Source organism: Dendropsophus ebraccatus, chromosome 4 (genome assembly GCF_027789765.1).
Source record: "Dendropsophus ebraccatus isolate aDenEbr1 chromosome 4, aDenEbr1.pat, whole genome shotgun sequence".
NCBI lineage: Eukaryota > Metazoa > Chordata > Amphibia > Anura > Hylidae > Dendropsophus > Dendropsophus ebraccatus.
This window is the reverse complement of record NC_091457.1, coordinates 130,246,262-130,265,352: the sequence shown is the minus strand read 5'-3', so window position 1 is coordinate 130,265,352 and position 19,091 is coordinate 130,246,262. Positions and strand designations below refer to the sequence as shown.

The 19,091-nt window shown below is 42.9% G+C and overlaps 1 protein-coding gene across 1 annotated transcript in view; it reads left to right on the top strand.

Moving 5' to 3' along the window:
• CACNA2D3 (calcium voltage-gated channel auxiliary subunit alpha2delta 3) overlaps positions 1 to 19,091 on the top strand; it is a 636,447-nt gene that overhangs the window by 514,257 nt on the left and 103,099 nt on the right. The window contains exons 27-28 of the mRNA XM_069967934.1: positions 9,567 to 9,628; positions 15,814 to 15,858. Of these exons, the coding sequence (XP_069824035.1) occupies positions 9,567 to 9,628; positions 15,814 to 15,858 (107 nt within the window). The remainder of the gene's footprint in view (positions 1 to 9,566; positions 9,629 to 15,813; positions 15,859 to 19,091) is intronic.

Below are 19,091 nucleotides of genomic sequence, written 5' to 3'. Positions count from 1 at the left end.
GCACTTACATGGCTTGTAGATAGAAAACTGAGAGTGCTAGAGCTCTTAGAAGGGGAGGAGGGAAAAACGAAAGCACTAAGATCAAAATTTGCGCGGTCCACTGGGTCATTTTGGGCCTGGTCCTCAAAGGGTTAAAGGGCCAAAAAGAAACTGTAATGACTAGTGAGGTACGAGAGCAGAGACACAGACAAGTGAGCCCTGAACTGACCCAATCCAGTGCCCCTGCCTACTTACCGCAATCTGCCCTAGATGACAGCGGGTAACTTGGAGACGTTCCTACACTGAGTAGGTGAAACACAAGACAAAACAAGACAAACATAACACAATAAAGAATTGTCAGCAATCCGGGTCAGAACACAGGCAGAAGATCAGGGCAAGCAGCAAACAAGGAAGGTCCAGGTACAAGCCAAAAGGTCAGAAACAGGAGACAATACAAACCAGGGAGCTGAGACACTGTGTAGATACGCACCAAAATACCCAGCAACTCCTGCAGACACAGACTGTGTTTTATGAGGAACCAGGAATTGGCCCAGTCCCTAATCTCCAACCAGAGCCACCTGAAACACATACACACACTGGGAGCAAACCTGCCTGTCACAGAATGCAAGTCAAACCAAGGTTAACCCTGCAATTGCCAGAGAACAACAACAGAGGCAACCTGAGCAGAGAAATAGGCCAGTGTTCAGACTACCCAGTGCATAACAAAATTTTACCATCAGCGGCGCCTTGTCCGCGCGCCCTGAGCACAGGAGTCTGGTGCTGATGCAAAGTCAGGTAAGTTGCTAACAGAAACGTTACGAAAACGCAGCCTATATATGTATTACAATAAATTCAATAGACCTAATATTAAGCTGACACTTCTATATAGAGAATTTTCCAATAGTGTATAATTTTTCATAATAGCCAGTATCAGAGCCCTATTACACACTACGATTATTGTGCAGAAAATCGTTATATTTTTTGAATTTAAACAAAAAATCTTTCCCTGTCTATGCAGTCAATGATCAAAAAAATCTTTCATACGTTGTTTATCTTAAGCTGATCCAAAAATCATTGTTAATCGTTTGCTAGTCATTCGCGATTCATTTGTTTATTCTTTTGCTGAGATCAGAAGAAGTAAATGATCTTAGTAACGATCGTAACAAACAACTATCATGCTGTGTGCTATAGTGAATGATTTCAGGTCATTTATCAATAATATTGTTAATCATTTATCATAAAACTCTAAAAATTGCAAAGTGTAATAGAACTCTTACAATCAAAGGTGATGTCTTTGTATAGATATAACACTATTCACAAAGATAAAGCTAAGAGCTCTGGTCACAGAGCATGTTTTGAAAATAGTCATATTTTAGTTAATAGAGACTGAGCCTTTCTATTGTGCCAGACCAGAAGAATTCCCTTATAATAATGCACTAAAATGAAATGTGCTAAAAATTACAATCAGAAGATAGAGACAGATTTTTTATTTTTTTTTTAAATCCAGTATCCATCTCAAAACAGTAAAATAAAAGTATGTTGTATTAAGAAATGTTATACACCTTTCCAATATAGCTAATAAGTCCACATGGATTTCAAGTCTTCATTGTTCAGGTAAGAATCTGTCTTGGCCATGTGCTAGACACAAAGGAACAATATAGGTATGAGATCTGTGCCTTTTAACAACCCCAGAACCTTTATGTCCATCCTATGACTAGGACAGATCTTTTTCCTGACAGAGTTGGCAATAACATTTCCTATAGAAAAACAGCAAGCAGAGATTTTAAAGGAGAAGTCCGGCAAATTATAAATCCGGCATCTGGCAGGGGCGAGGGGAAATTGATTATGGTGAACGGTAAGTGGCGGGACCAGCTTCTGGACCCCCAACGGAACTAATTTTTCCCTGAGTTATAATGATGTTTTGACTCTGGAAGGATGGGGGGAGGCCTGTCCTCGCTGATGGACTGGCCGCTTAGCCAATCAGTGACTGAAGCGGGGCCCTGTCCCAGTCACTGACTGGCTGAGCAGCCAGTCTATCAGCTGGGTCGTGGAGTGTCAGTTCCGGATCCAGTTCAGTGTCAGTTCCAGATGCCAGAGCCCGGCGGGGATCTTGCCTCTGGTGCCATCGCTCACCACGGGTACGAGGAGAGGTAAGTTAGTACTTGTAATCTATTGCCCCCCTACCCCTGCCTGCTGCCAGACTTTATAATCCTCCGGACCTCCCCTTTAAAATCCATAAGCAACTAAAACAGGAAGTATACTGAAGAATGTAATAAATTTTTATCACACAAAAAAATGATCTTTATTTCCTGAGAACGCATTTTTACAGCTGTTGGAAAACTTTTTCCTATTGAATCCCTCCCCCCCCCCCCCCCTTACATATTCCCATTGGAACAAACAAACCTAAGGTACTGGAGAATTCCACATACAACTAATGCCCTTTAATTTACCTTTTTTCTTTTCATATAAACATTTAATTTTTAAGATAACCGTTCTAGCCTTACAGTAAATGTTGGCCATGAGAATTATTTTAAGTATCCCGCAAGCCATAAAATGTTTTGTGTTCTATACGCTAAATGTATACATTCTTGCTGTAAATTGCAGAGTTAGATATTTGATAGGCTCCGCAGACGACATGTGGGGGCACCATTTCACTCACATTGTATATTTAGGGTTGCAAGGCATTTTAGTACACGGGACGAGGGCTGGTGCCAGGTCGCCTTAGATTTTCTGTGATTTTTTCTCTTTCTATGAGGCAATGCCCTCTCCCTTTAGTTCTCTGATTCATGTTCCCCTCTCAGTGATGAAAGGACAGGATACACATCTTCAAGTGATTTAGTCGCTGGTGTCTTACTTCAAGAAGCAATTGTACTTTGGATATTTATTTCCAAGCTGGCTTTTAATGTGGAGCACGGAATTTTCCTTCCATTTTTAGAAGGGAAAAAAAGCATTCTTTAATCTGAAGTAAGAATGCAGAAGTTAACCTTTTTGGGACATTTAAAGACTTTTGTGGATTTTTATCCACAGATGTCTAGAAATTAATCTAGGCAAAAGTCCCATTAAGATAAATTGATCTAAACAGATTTATTACACGAGAGTAAACATCTATACTATTATCTGATATATACTAATTCATTTCCTATTTGTCTGCTTCGTTTTTATAGCCTGTAGCCATTGATTTTGACCACCTTATGACATCCGCTAACATGGTCGCAGATGCTCAGTTCAATTGCAATATCTTTTGTTATTATTGTAAATTCCCTCATCTCTACCGCTAACAAACCGTGCTAGTACATCCCCTAACATACTTACCAAACATATATGCATAACTTGCCTGCATTCCTGCCTGGTATAACCCACAAGTGTACTTTGCCTGTTGGTGCTCAGTATGGGTATCGCTGACAGGCAGAAAGGCCACTAACGGGCTCTCTTCCTGTCAGTTATTCCTGCAGCGCACACTGACAGGCAGACAGCAATGATTAGTCATGGGCAGTTCCCCGCCCAGATGACTAGTTGCCACCCTTCTCCCTGCCTCATATTTCAGAATAAAACATCTTTTTCTCCTTACTAAAGCTACTGCTGCAGCCGCGGCTGGTATGCTCCATGAGCTACATGGTAGATCTATACTATGCTGCTGGGAACCATATCAGCACAATCATACTGATTGGTTCCCTTTAAATTGGGTACTAGGTACTAGCATAGGTATGTGATGAATAAAATGATGATACAGATTTTGTGCATACACCTTATTTAGGGCTGCCCCCCTAAAAAAGACTGAAGGCCCTTGGGAGGATAATATAAGGAAGATTAGGTAATACAATGTGCAGACCTTAAGCGCCTCGGATTTCACGTTTCTTCCTGCTTTTGTGCTTCTTTTTAAGTTTTTAGTTTTGTTTTCGGTCAAATGTGTTCTTCCCGATTCATTTTATGTGATTGTTCTTGAACGGAAGGAAACCCAAGTCTTTAGTTCTGAGACCGCCTGGAGTATCGCCCTTTTTCTACAATGTTACACTGATTGAAAGCTGCAGTGAAACAAGTCATGTAAGGTTATAGAGACCTATAGGACTGCTCGGAGGATGGAGGCTCAATCATGTTAAAAAGAAGGAGAGATGGGATTCATGTGTTTCCCTTCCTCATTCACTGCAGCTCAATTAGTACTCAATCCTCTTCAGCCTCTTCTTGTACAGTATGATTGTTGGATTATAGAAGAGAATCATAAACTGATTATTAAAGGGATTTATGTTGCTGTATACCTTGATATATCAGGAGATCGGAAGTATAACATTATAATGTCAAGCCAGCAGAGCAGTTTTGCCAGTGTGTGGCTCTTGAACAATATTCTCATATACTCATGGGTCTGATTTCCGAGACCACCATCAACGGATTATAATAGGTCTGTTTTGGGCGGTAGCCCGGGGCCCTGAGATCCTGAGGGGCCCATGGCCACCCAAAAAGACATATACTTTCAGTGGTGGTTGTCTCCTGGCTACAGTTCTGCCATGATTTGCAAAAAATGGCTGCTTTTTTTTTTTTTTTACCACAATTTTGCACAAAGCAGGGCATCATGACATTATCTATGCTGTACTATGAACACCATGATAGTGCAACCATAGTTACAGTGGGGTGGGGGGCCCAGGCTTGGTCAACAGCTTGGGGCCCATGGTAAAGTTAATCCACCCATGGAGACCACCACCAATCCTGAGACCTAAGACCATGGCTTCTGCCACTGAGAATATTCCTGACAAATTTTTACACCGCCATAAAAAAAGCTTAAATACGCCTGCACCGTACACTAAAACATCTACTACCTCTCAACCTATGCCATTGGGATTCTGTATTTAGCGCTTCAATTGGTTGAATGATAAACTTGTGTACACTGTTTTTCTTTTATACTGTAAATTGGTCCTTTAGCTATTATGCAATAATTCCTGGGAAGTTGTAATTACTGTATATTAATTTCTTTAACAGACTGGCAGTTAGCCAGAGGAGGTCACTGTTCTACCAAACAACCATTCAGGAAGAAGCAGTCAAATGCCTTAATGCAGGGGTTACCTGGGCTTGACCTCAGTTTGGGTGTGGGTTTTGCCGCTCAGTTCAATAAAAGTGAGCTGAATTGTAATACTACACTTAACCTGAGGACAGGGGTGGTGCTGTTTTCAGAAGAAAGCAGCTGTTTTTTTTTTTTTTCTTTCTAAATTTGGATAACCCATTTAATTTTTTTCTTCTTTTGTTATATGCTTTATTGTATTTTCTCTATTTATCACTTAAGAATCACATTGATTAGAAAGCTGGAAGCAGACAACAGATCATCAACATCATTGTCAATAGGAGATGGGGACAAATCTATCTATCTATCTATCTATCTCCCATCTTAGGAGGGGGACTTTATAAGGAAACCTATCCACATAAGTGCAGAGTTCTTGTCCCTTCTTGCTGTTTTTGTAACAATGCTTAAAGGGAATTTGTCACCAACACATTGCTATCTAATCTGTTACCATCATGTCATAAAGCAGAAAAAATTGAGCAGATTGAAATATAACGTTATGCGACAAGATTCAGTATAACTTGTATTTTGTTGATTAAAAATCCCTGATAATTCTGTGATAAGGAGTCCAGTGGGCGGTGTCACTTAATGGATTGGACTCTTTAGCATGAAAACATCAGAGATTTCAATCAATAATTTAAAACACATTTTCATGTAACAGGTTCCCTTTAATTTTCTCAAAAAAATAAAAAAATAAATAAAAAGCCAACTGGAAGAGGCCAACGTGCTCTTTGGAGTAAAAGTTGTTAAGCAGATAAATCCACCCGTTTAATCTGATTTCATCTTTTTCTTATCTCTTTTCTTTTTTAACCCCTTACCCCCTGCCATGTGAGTGTGAGCCACAGTGCCCTCTAAAGTCTAATGTCCCCTCTATTGGCCAACAATTCTAAATGTCTTAGCATGCCATGTGGTCGCCAAATTACCTGGTAGCAGTATTTTGATTACAAAGTAACACACAAGACACACCTCATTCACACGTCAGTATATTTTTGTGGACCGTATTTTGAGTCTGCAATTTTCTGACCGCAATCGGCAGAATTTGTCAGTAGTGCATCCCTTGTATAATCTGTATTGTTCTTACTTTTTGTGGGTCCGTAAAGGTGGAAAGTTGATCCGTAAAGGTGGTCAAAGTGATGACACTAGCTTGAATTGTAGATCCCTTAGGCTTCTATTAAAGGAGAAGTCCAGCGAAATTTTTTATTAAAGTATTGTATTACCCCTCAAAAGTTATACAAATCCCCAATATACACTTATTACGGGAAATGCTTATAAAGTGTTTTTTTCTCTGCACTTACTACTGCATCAAGGCTTCACTTCCTGGATAAAATGGTGATGTCACGACCCGACTCCCAGAGCTGTGCGGGCTGTGGCTGCTGGAGAGGATGATGGCAGGGGGACACTGAGGGACACAGGGCACTGGAGGGACACTGAGCATCCCTCTGCCATCATCCTCTCCAGCAGCCACAGCCCGCACAGCTCTGGGAATCAGGTCGTGACATCACCATGTTATCCAGGAAGTGAAGCCTTGATGCAGTAGTAAGTGCAGGGAAAAAAGCACTATATAAGCATTTTCTGTAACAAGTGTATATTAGTGATTTGTATAAGTTTTGGGTGCAATACAATACTTTATTAAAACATTTCACTGGACTTTTCCTTTAAGGGAAATGTCCACTGTTATCATTGATATATGGCAGAACAGTGAATGCAGCTCTGTAACACAGGATTGGTATTACATAAGTAATGCTAAGAATTTACAAAGTTAGGCTAGGTTTACACTATGTAAAAATGACATCCGTCTTTCATAACAGTGGTCGTTATTGCACAAATAATGTCCGTCATTTTTAAAATAACTGACATTATTTGCACAACAACGACTGTTATGAAAAAGGGCCATTATTTTTACATAGTGGGAACCTAGCTCTACTCAGCTTTTTATGGATACAATATCTATCTATCTATCTATCTATCTATCTATCTATCTATCTATCTATTTATCTATCTATCTATCTATCTATCTGAAAATCATCTTTACAGGTGGACATTCTCATGATAAATAACCATGTCCTTATATTATAACTATTTGAATGGCCCTCCTGCCTTCCCCTGCTTGCATAGCACTCGCACATATGCTTGGTCACAGAAGGTTTCCTTTCCTAGTCTGACTGCTATAACCTCTCAGCAAACATTACCTCCATAATTTGGCTTTGCTCTTGGAATCTTCCTTAGTTTCTGAATCAAACAATGTTTGGTTTCCTGTCCTTACACGGACATTTCATGTTAATGTGCCACGTGAAAGAAGTGAAGAAAGATGCAGATTTACAAAGGAATCCAGTAAAATATTTTCAGAACTGGGGCAGTACGGTGCACACAATGCCCATATGTTTGCCATAAAGGGTAAAATGACAGTTTACATTTTACCTTTGATCTGTAAAACAAATTTGGATCTCCGGTGACCTCTGCATTCGGGTTAACATTACTTTGAAGATGAGGAAGAAGCTTAAGCCGGCCGTGTACAGCTGACAGTTCTCCTTACAGAAAAGGAGCTGATTGTTCACCCTACAAAAGTCAAATATAAAGTGTCATCCGTAATGGCAGGAGCCTTGTAATCAGGTTGTGTCCACTTAGGTCTCATAGCTCTGATACATATCTTCTCCTTGGTTTTTGTGGTATGTGATGCTGATTTAATATTTCACAATAATTTGAAGGGCTATTTGCAGCCATTACAGTATAAGCCATGTATAAAATGTATGCAAGCTCTGAGATCAAAGATGAAATACGTAAAGGGGCTGCTCAGATGTAGGGTTTGCTAGTTTGCTACTTATTTCCCTGAAACAGCACCAAACTTTGTCTGTGGATTGTTATGGTATTACAGCTTAGCCCCCATTTACTTAAATGGGTTATCCAGTGTTTAAAGGGAACCTGTCACCCCCCCGAGCCTGGGTGACAGGCTCCCGATCCCCCGCTACAGCCCCCTATACTCACCTGATCCCGCCGGGTCCCGCTTCTGGATCCGGTCGGGTCACGGAAATCTCAGCCGCTGCAGCCCGGCGCGCATGCTGAGAGATGAGTCCAACGCTCTTAGAGAATGACGGAGAGTCCAGCGCTTCCAGTCTCTTGGCGCGCGCCGGGCTGCAGCGGCTGAGATCTCTGTGACCCGACCGGATCCAGAAGCTGGACCCGGCGGGATTAGGTGAGTATAGGGGGCTGTAGCGGGGTCGGGAGCCTGTCACCCCGGGACGGGGGGGGGGGGGGGGGGTGACAGGTTCCCTTTAAAAAGTTTTTTGTGTATTGCTCCACTCTTGGTAAACATTATACACATGCTATCTTACCTCTCTGCGCTCCCCCGATGTCCAGATGCAGCCTGTCTGGTGTCTCCTGAAGCTTGAATTCCAGGTGCATATTTTTTCCGGACAGAACGGTCATTACCTCTGTAAGGTCCACAAATTACGAACTAGGGCTTGTCAATGATTTTTGTAGCATGGATTATGGGCTATTCGTGGATCTGTAAAATTGCAGATGTGTGCTTAGCCCAATACGAATACATAGGTCCTTTAATTTGTCCATACGGAACATATGAATGTAGCCTTGCACGTCTTGGTTGCAAGACAAACCTAATAGGAAAGAGAGGTACCCTTTTCCCTGTCAGATCCAATTCAATTGCCAATTGACAAAAGTAAAGGGCCAATAGCTGGGGTCAACTACCATGAAATCATCTGATGGGCCCAGGATCTGTGACAATGCTAGGATTCCAAGCTCCAGCAGAAAACAACCCTCTGGTGGCCCTGACTATGAGACAACGTTGGCATCTATTGGTCCTACAGAAGAAAACTTTTGAATGATGCGTAAATAACTTAAACCCTGTTCATGATACTCCCAATGTGTACAGTGATGAGAATGGACTGTCAAAGGAACATCTGACACTGGCTTCAACCAAATGCTTTATTGAAATCTGTGAACCAAAAATATATATAAACAGTTCTCCAGGTATTTTAACACTGTATATAGTAAAGGGAACCGGACTGGCCAAAAATACAGTTCTATCAATTCTAGTTTTGTAGGAAAAGTTCACAATATTTATTCTTCTAAATCTCTTCTTATTCTGAGACCAGAAGTCGATTAGGTGGTCATACTTAGTGATTGACAGTTACCTCTACATGCACACTTATACACAGATTACTGCCAGTCACTGAGTTGGACCGCCCACATGACTCCCTAACCAAGAATGAGGAGAGCTTTACATTAATAAATGACAAGTTATCTTAGAATTTTCCCAATAAAACTATATGTAAACCATCTCAGCTCCTCCTGCTGCCTGAAGATTGGACTGCATTTTCAACCCAACAGGTTCCCTTTAAGACATTATCTTCTCTTGGTTTTAGTTTAGTGTACTGCAGACTATTGAATTCTCTTGTAGTTACTGTGTACAAAATGATTGTCCCTCTGTTGCGAACATAGCTGTCTAAATGACCCCGCTGCATCTGTTCCTCTCTGGTTTTTTGGTCCCCCTTAATTTTTCTAACGTGAATCTTTAAATCTCTTCCAGCTGTCGGTATTCAAATGAAGCTTGAATTTTTCCAAAGAAAATTCTCAATTGCCAGCAGACAGGTAAGGGAAAGTCAGTGTTGTTCTGCTAAATATAATATTTTTGCATTTTATGCCCATGTCACTTGTGTTTCCTGCCTGTTTTGAAATGTCTGTGTTTTGTTTTTTTTTTTTTTTTACTTTAATTTGATTATATCCAATATGGAAAAGAACTGTGTGTGTGCTGGAAGGATGTAAAAGGGACATCAAATTATCATAAGAATGGGACAAGTAAAAAATATAACAAAATACAAAAAAACAACACGACTCAGTACTTTCAGTTTAACACATTGTCAGAAACCTTATAGTAGGCATACACTTTTCTCACTCAAATGTTGGAGTTTTTATGTTTGTTTGTTTGTTTTTAGTTTTTTTTAGATACACAGATTTTACAGGTAAACTGTAAAAAAAACAATTCATACTGGATGGCCAGAAAGCATTTAAAAAAAACAGTAATTTGCTGTAAAAGCATATGCAATCTTGTTGAATGGTAAACTACTGCAATATATTGCAGTCTTAAATGGATAATTTCCAGCAGGTCCTTATTTATAAACATATCATGATGCCCTTCTGTACAGAAGTACAACCTTGACTGCAGACACATGCATGAAACAAGAATTGCTGAAGCCCAGAAAAGAAAGTACACTTTGGCTATCCAGGATTAGAACAAACAAAGCTACTTTCTTGCAAAATCAACACCACCCCTGTCCCCCTGTTGTGTGTGGTATTACAACTCAGCTCCGTTTACTTTAATAGAAATAAAGGGCTTATCCAGCGCTACAAAAACATGGCCACTTTCTTCCAGAGACAGACCCACTCTTGTCTCCAGCTTGGGTGGGGTTTTGCTGCTCAATTCCATTGAAGTGAATGGAGCTTCATTGCAAACTGCATTTGAACTGGAGACAAGAGTCATGTTGTCTCTGAAAAAAAGTGGCCATGTTTTTGTAGCACTTGATAACCCCTTTTAGCTGCAAAACCCACACCAGTACGACTGGAGTGGTCCTTTATCTGGATGAAAGCGGCCACGTTTTTCTAAACCAGGGTAACCTATTTAAATTATCTCTTTAAAACCATTTAACGTGCGAAAAGTTTTGATTGGTTGAGCTCTGGGTGGTTAGATCATCATTCAGGAGTCCACTGCAGCAGTCAGGGAATGAAATGCTTAGCTTCTCCTGCCTCTCTCTAATGTTCGGTGGGGCTCTGGGCACCCTGACCATTCCCAGCAATGAAAAACTTTTCATACATTTGTAGCATCAAGGACTAGGACCTTTATGCCACCACTCTTTGCCTAGGCCAGCCACTCTTTCCAGCACTTATTCCTGGGGAGCCTCTTGCTTGCAACCATCTGCGGTAAATGTAGCATCTGCCAAGGAGATAACAATATGTTGAACACATGTTGCTCTTTTCCAGGAGGTTGACTTCCATAGAAAATAAAATATAGCAAGGGATAAGCTGCTAGGGGATCTTCAATGGTAAAATCTCCCATGACTCTCTGCTTAGCTTTTGTAAATGTGTCTAATGAAAGACAGTAACTCACTACATAACAAACATTTATCTAAGTCTTTATTTGCTGTGTAAATCTAGTGCCAATGGGGAGGGGAGAAGGGGGCATTTCTCTTCCATATATAATTTCTTTGTGGCATTCAGACCATATATATGGGGGAGGTGGATAGGCGTAACATCTGATTTAACATCTCTTTCATGGTGTTTGACCAAGATAAAATGGTGTTTAAACAAATAAAACCGGTATAGCTATCACTTGGTATTTTACACCTATATATAGGCATCTGTACATGTCTTTATTATCTGCATTATCCTCCACATTAGTGTACGCGGATGGGCTCCAAAAGACTGAAACAGAAATTGTAAAAAAAACAGCACTAACCACCCCTAGAATTTATAGGTGCACAGAAGTAAATTTCCATGATGGCAATAGATAAAAATGATATGGAACAAATACTTTTCAAGTAATAATAATCTATGTTCATTATTGAAAAAAAAAATTCATATATAATCTTCATGGAAATATGTATAACCATATAGCAATACACTTTACAGTAGAATACTGTACAGTCGGGGGAGAGAAAGGAAAGGCATGTTGGATTTTGACTGCTCAACCCTATTATTCTACTGCACATGAACATTTGGGAGCGATAATTGCCATCTGATTGAATTGGTTTGGCCAGCAGTTATTGAAAGTATATGGAAAGTGGGCGACTTTAGCAATTACAGCAAGGGGGGGGGGGAGTCACACAAGATCATATACTGAGTGGGGATAGAAAGAGAAGAGCTCGGATAAGCACCATTTTTCATTATATGGTGGGTATGTAAGTATTGTCCACTTCAGACTGATCCTGAAAGCGATTGTTCTCATTAGTGAATCATTATGTAAATCATTGCTCATATCATTTTCCAAAGGAGTAAAATAGAGCGCTATTTAACAAATGCACACATAATTTTATAAAAATCAGTTATCCGATTATTGTGCCATAATCTCCATCTGTTAGTCAATAGATGATCCCATCAAATGTGACTCGCAAAATGGTCACATGTAGTAATCTTACCATGACAGCAGGAATTATCTATATCAATGTTTTAAAGTGTTTTCCATATGTTCTTTTTTTAAGTGAAACAGGTCAACTTTAGGAGGGGATGGATTTAAAAAAAGGAAAAAGAAAAAAAAATGGGTTCATGTTGACCCTTGATCATCTGATATACAGCACAGTGGAAACTTGGCAGTGGTGCTTATTTTGAGGTTTAGGAAGTGGCTGATGCATGTATCTGGTGGCTTCTTAAGGAACTTTCACACAATGGACCAGGGATGGGGAGCATTCGGCCCTCCACCTGTAGCAAAACTACAATTCCCATCATGCCTAGAGAGTCAGAACTCTGTCTCTGGCTGTCCAGGCATGATGGGAATTCTATTTGTCCAACAACTGGAGGGCCACAGGTTCCCCATGCCTGTACTAAACTAAGTTTATGAAAATGACTGTCATTATGTGAAATTAAGTAGGCTGTGCTTTAAATTTTCATAGAAAGATCATTCAAACATGCCCAAAATGTTGTTCCTTCTTTGCCTGGTATAATTGATTAAGTATGGCCAGTCTGAACAATGATTGTTTACTAGGCGATAGATTGTTCAACTGGTGTTCCACCACCTTAAGGGAGAAGTCTTGTGAAATTGAAAAAAAGGGAGAAAGCCGGGGGGAGCGGGAAAATAATAAACAAAGTATTCTTACCCGTCCCTGTACCCCATTGTGCTGCTCCTAGGTCCGTTGACAGACCCTGGCCACCTGCAGCTCTTCCAGCTACAACATCACATACCCGAATAATTGATTGGCCTCTCAGCCAATCAGTGACTGGAGCAGGTCACCAACCTAGTCACTGACTGGCTGAGCAGGCAATCACTAAGCTGGACCTTGACGTTGCAGCTGGAAGAGCCAACTATGTGATGTACCCAGGTTCTAGGAGAAAAATGGACTAATCCTAAATATCTCACCAGGACCTGGGAGCAATGCAACAAAGGCACGAGGAGGAGTGAGTTTATTATTTATATATATATATATATATATATATATATATATATATATATATATATATAATAGAAAATCACTGTGGCACTCTGAATGAAGTGAAAAAAATCTGTGGTTTATTTGCCCACAACCGCAACGTTTCGAACTCACAATGAGTCCTTTCTCAAGCAGTGTTAAAGCAACATATGGCATAGAGTGTGTATAAATACATAGCAAATAGTAATTGGCAACAGTGGTAACAAATTAACAATCGGTGTCAAAGAAATCAAATAAACAAACACGTGTCACGAAAGCAGTGAATATAATTTACAGTAAAGTAGATACAGTGTAAATCACATAGTGTCAACACCAGGATCAGTGTTATAGGGGTGTCTAAAAGTTCAATTAGTCCATGTAAAGTCCATACTTGTACAATACAGTATTAATCTCCGGGATCATCACTCACCATGATGTCAGTGTAGCCGCGGCCCTGAGATGATAAGATCGGCGTTGTCCAAGACCAACTGCGCATGTCCGGGATGTCGACCAATAGAATTGCTTGTATGTCGGCAGCCTTGTGATGACGTATCCAACTAGGTTAACCAGATCATTGCTGGCAAGAGTGAGAATTCCACTATAATGTGGAATTGCGGTTGCGGTTGTGGGCGGTTGTGGGCGGTTGTGGGCAAATAAACCACAGATTTTTTTCACTTCATTCAGAGTGCTACAGTGATTTTCTATTCTGTACATTTAAGCACCTATGGTCACAAAGGTGTTTACTGATCGGCACCAAAAACGTCTTGGATAAAGGAGTGCTGCACTACAAATTACTATATTTATAAATATATAATATATAGTCTTGAAGCTTTGTGTATGGTATGGGGACACACCAAGATCGATAGTTAACTGGCTAAACCAAACCATCTGCAAATTTTATCCAAAAAGTAACAGTTTCACCCACAGTAATAATTTAGGCTACAAACCCACTTGGCGGGTCTGCAGCGAGTCCCCTCGCTGCGTATTTGCAGCGAGACTCGCTGCAGATCCCGGCCCTATACTTTTAATGGCAGACAAACACGCAGCAGGGATGTACATCCCTGCTGCAAGTTTGTCTGCAGCCCACCCTATTAACACCCCGGCAGCCGGTGCTGATACTTCACCTGATCCCGGCTCCGGCGGTTCCTGATGTCTTCAGCAAGCCGGAGCGGGGACCAGGTGAAGTATATGCTCCAGCCAGCCGCCCGCAGCCCCGGCCGCCCGATGGCCCCCCCGCAGCACCGATCGCACGCCCCCCCGCAGCACCGATCACTTGCACGCCCCCCCGCAGCACCGATCACTTGCACGCCCACCCCCCGCAGCACCGATCGCTTGCACGCCCCCCCTCGATCGCCCCCCGGCAGCACCGATCGCCCCCCCCCCCTGCAGCCCCGGTAGCACCGATCGCATGCCCCCCCCCCGCAGCACCGATCGCACGCCCCCCCCCGCAGCACTGATCGCTCGCACGCCCCCCTGCAGCCCCGGCTGCCCGATTGCCCCCTGGGGGCTGCAGGGGGCGATCGGTGCTGCCGGGGGGCGATCGAGCGGCCGGGGCTGCGGGGGGCGATTGGGGGGGGCGTGCAAGCAATCGGTGCTGCGGGGGGGCATGCAAGTGATCGGTGCTGCAGGGGGGCGTGCGATCGGTGCTGCGGGGGGGGGGGGCGTGCGATCGGTGCTGTGGGGGGGGGCGATCGGGCGGCCGGGGCTGCGGGCGGCTGGCTGGAGCATATACTTCACCTGGTCCCCGCTCCGGCTTGCTGAAGACATCGGGAACCGCCGGAGCCGGGATCAGGTTAAGTATCAGCTCCGGCGGGGTTAATGGGGTGGGCTGCAGACAAACTCGCAGCATGGATGTACATCCCTGCTGCGTGTTTGTCTGCCATTAAAAGTATAGGGCCGGGATCTGCAGCGAGTCTCTCTGCAAATACGCAGCAAGGGGACTCGCTGCAGACCTGCCAAGTGGGTTTGTAGCCTAAAACTATTTGACATCTAAGCTAGATACTATGTATTCTAGGGTGCTTTACATGGCAGGATGCCTTTCCTTTTGTACAGTATATTTGTATTAACAAGGTCTTAATACAGAAACATTTCTTTTAGTAAACAAGACAGATTTCCATGCATTTTAATCTGACCTAATTTACATATTGATGAGTATCTGGTCATCTTCTTCTCGCTGTTTGTTTGTTTATCAAAAAGAAATGAACTGAGGAAGTTGTAAGATTGGAAGCCAAAAAGACTACAATGTTACAATTAATATCCATAGCTTCACTTCAACAGATGCGTTTCAAGGTGTGGGTGGATTCCAAGCATCTGAGATCGCTCCTAACATATGAGGTGTCTGGTTAGTCTGGTTTATTTGAAATGGGAAAATTTACATATTGATAAGGCTAAGAGTTGGACATTCATCGTACATACCAGGTCTTCGCTGATTTCCAGTACCGTTCCACCAAAATTGACCATGCTCAGTCACTTCATTGTAATGCATGGTTGACACTAGGAATACGGAGCTGTATTTTAAATTTTGGACACGCTCGTCATCCCCCGATATGTTTACCGGCTATTAGAATATTTTAAGCCTTGGTGTCAAGTAAAGCATTTTTTTATATGTTGAACATTAAGAACTTGATACAAAATACTGACCCTGTGTTATTATCATTTCAGTGTGCATCTCTTGATGGGAAGTGTTCAAGGACGTGTGATGATGATGTAAGTATATTGCTTAATATTCTGACATAGTTTACTCTGTGTGTATATATCTACTAATATTTGTATTGTGCAGTTTGCAAATCAAAGTTGCCAACAGTCCACAAGGAGGCATGGTTGACTGCAGAGGGGGGAAATTAGAATGGGGTTCTAGTGTTCCTTAGCATTTTGGGTTGTTTGGGATGGGACTTTTCCCTTGGATTATGTTGGCAACTATGTCATAACCTATAGCCTTTAGCCTTGCTTCTGTATGAAATGAGGTGGGTTGCTAGTCATGTTCTCCACCTTGAATGCTGATCCCCATTCCACAAGATAGGGGATATGTATCTGATAGTGGTGGTGGTGGGTTGCCTGAGTACCGGGCTACAGATCTACAGAACAGCTCTCCAAAAGCTCCCACCTAAATGGAGCACCAGTGCGCATACCTGACTACCCTCCATTCATTGTCTTTTAGCGTGCCAAAGAGAACTAGGTGTACTACAAAAGTTGGATACAACTATGATCAACACTTATGCACAGGGGCGTAGCTAATGTCTCTTGGGCCCTGGTGCAAGAGGTCAACTTGCCCCCCCCCCCCCCCCTTACCACATACTGACTAACACAACCGCTGCTACTGAATAAAATCCTCTGTACATAGACCAATATCACCTCATCCAGTCATATAGAGGTGGCCCCAGCTCTACACAGGCTCTATACACCATATACATTACAGTGCAAATATATCAGGTGACTCACAGGGGACGTCTTCTCTGATCGGAGTTCTTCCCTTTTCATCTTCTCCATCTGCCCAGGGCCATTATGAGAACTTTTTGGAGCCACGAATCCACAGAATCTGCCAGACAAACATATTAGGCTCCTCACACTGACACCATCCTCATCTCTCTACAAACTGCACATCTGTATTGGCCCCTATACACCCTCATTTAGTGGGTAGCCTGACTCTGTGACTCCCTTATAGTACATATCCCCCTATTGTATACACCCCCTGTGTAGTCCACCTTATAGATGGCCCCCCAATGTTTCCCCCTTATAGATGGCCCCCTGTGTTGTCCCTATTATAGATGTCCCCCATGTTATCCCCCATATAGATTGCCCCCATGTTATCAACCATATAGATGCCCCCCATTTTATCCCCCTTACAGATGCCCCCCATGTTGTCCCCTCCTCCTGCCCCTCCATCATCATACTACTACCCCTTTCATCCTCCTGCCCCTCCATCATCATACTACAACCACCTCCACCATAATACTACTACCCCTTCATCCTCCTGCCCTTTCATCATCATACCACTTCACCCCTCATCATCCTCTTGTTCCATCATCATCATACCACTACATCCTCATCATCCTCTTGTTCCATCTTCATACCACTACACCCCTCATCATCCTCTTATTCCTTCATAATCCTCTTGTCCCTTCATCATCAAACCACTACACCCATCATCCTCTTGTTCCATCATCATCATACCACTACATCCTCATCATCCTCTTGTTCCTTCATCATCATACCCCTACACCCCTCATCATCCTCTTGTTCCATCATCATGCCACTACACCCCCCATCATCCTCTTGTTCCATCATCATCATCATCATCATCATACCACTACATCCTCATCATCTTCTTGTTCCATCATCATACCACTACACCCCACATCATCTTCTTGTTCCATCATACCACTACACCCCTCATCATCCTCTTGTTCCATCATCATCATACCACTACACCCCCATCACCCTCTTGTTCCATCATCATACCACTACACCCCTCATCCTCCTCTTGTTCCATCATCATCATCATACCACTACACCCCATCATCCTCTTGTTCCATCATCATCATCATACCACTACACCCCTCATCATCCTCTTGTTCCATCATCATCATACCACTACACCCCATCATCCTCTTGTTCCTTCATCATCATCATCATCATACCACTACACCCCTCATCTTCCTCTTGTTCCATCATCATCATCATACTACTACACCCCCATCATCCTCTTGTTCCTTCATCATCATACCACTACACCCCTCATCATCCTCTTGTTCCATCATCATACCACTACACCCCTCATCATCCTCTTGTTCCATCATCATACCACTACATCCCCATCATCCTCGTTCCATCATCATCATACCACTACACCCCTCATCATCCTCTTGTTCCATCATCATACCACTACATCCCCATCATCCTCTTGTTCCATCATCATCATACCACTACACCCCTCATCATCCTCTTGTTCCATCATCATACCACTACACCCCTCATCCTCCTCTTGTTCCATCATCATCATACCACTACATTCCTATCATCCTCTTGTTCCATCATCATCATACCACTACACCCCTCATCATTCTCTTGTTCCATCATCATCATACCACTACATCCCCATCATCCTCTTGTTCCATCATCATACCACTACACCCCCATCATCCCCTTAAAAACAAAAAAATCTTTACTCACCTGCATGATTTCTGTAGCCCCCAGGTCACACGCGCTGGCGGGCTTCCCCCGGCGGGAGGCGGGGCTTAGCGCGGAGGGGCGGAGCTTTGCGGGACCTGTTTTTTTCTTAACGCGATGCTCCCTGCGCTGGAAGTACTTCCCCCCCCCCCCCGCCGCACACAGAGCTCCCTGGGGGCCGCAAGACAGCCGGGGGCCCCTGCCTCTTGTGATCGCAAGCAAAACATTGCTTGCGGTCACAAGAGGGAGTGGGAGGCGGGCAGTGCAGTGGTAAGGGGGGGCCTCGTGGGCCCCCCCTTGGTAGCAGCCCGGTCGCGGAGGCGACCCCTGCGACCGCGGTCGCTACGCCACTGCTTATGCAGTATCTTGTGGACAGGACATATGTGTCTATGGTCCTAAAACCCCTTTGAATCAGCTATTCCATACCTTTTATTTTCTTTTTTTCATGACTTCTTCCGCTTTGGGGCATGCAAATTCAGTAGAGTTGAGCAAACTTCCCACACGCTAGGGTTCGTCCGAACCCGAGCCTGCGGCATTTGATTAGCGTTGACTGTTGAAGTTGGATACAGCCCTAGAGAGTCAGGGAAAACTTGGATACAGCCTATTGTTAATCAAATGCCGCACGCTCAGGTTTGGACAAATCCGAGCATGCTGGAAGTTTGATCAACTCTATTAACCGGTCATATCTAAAACTAAAAAACCCTCTTTGACCAACTGGGCTTGGCATAATGGGTAGTGATGAACAAATACTGTTCGATCGAATAGATATTCGA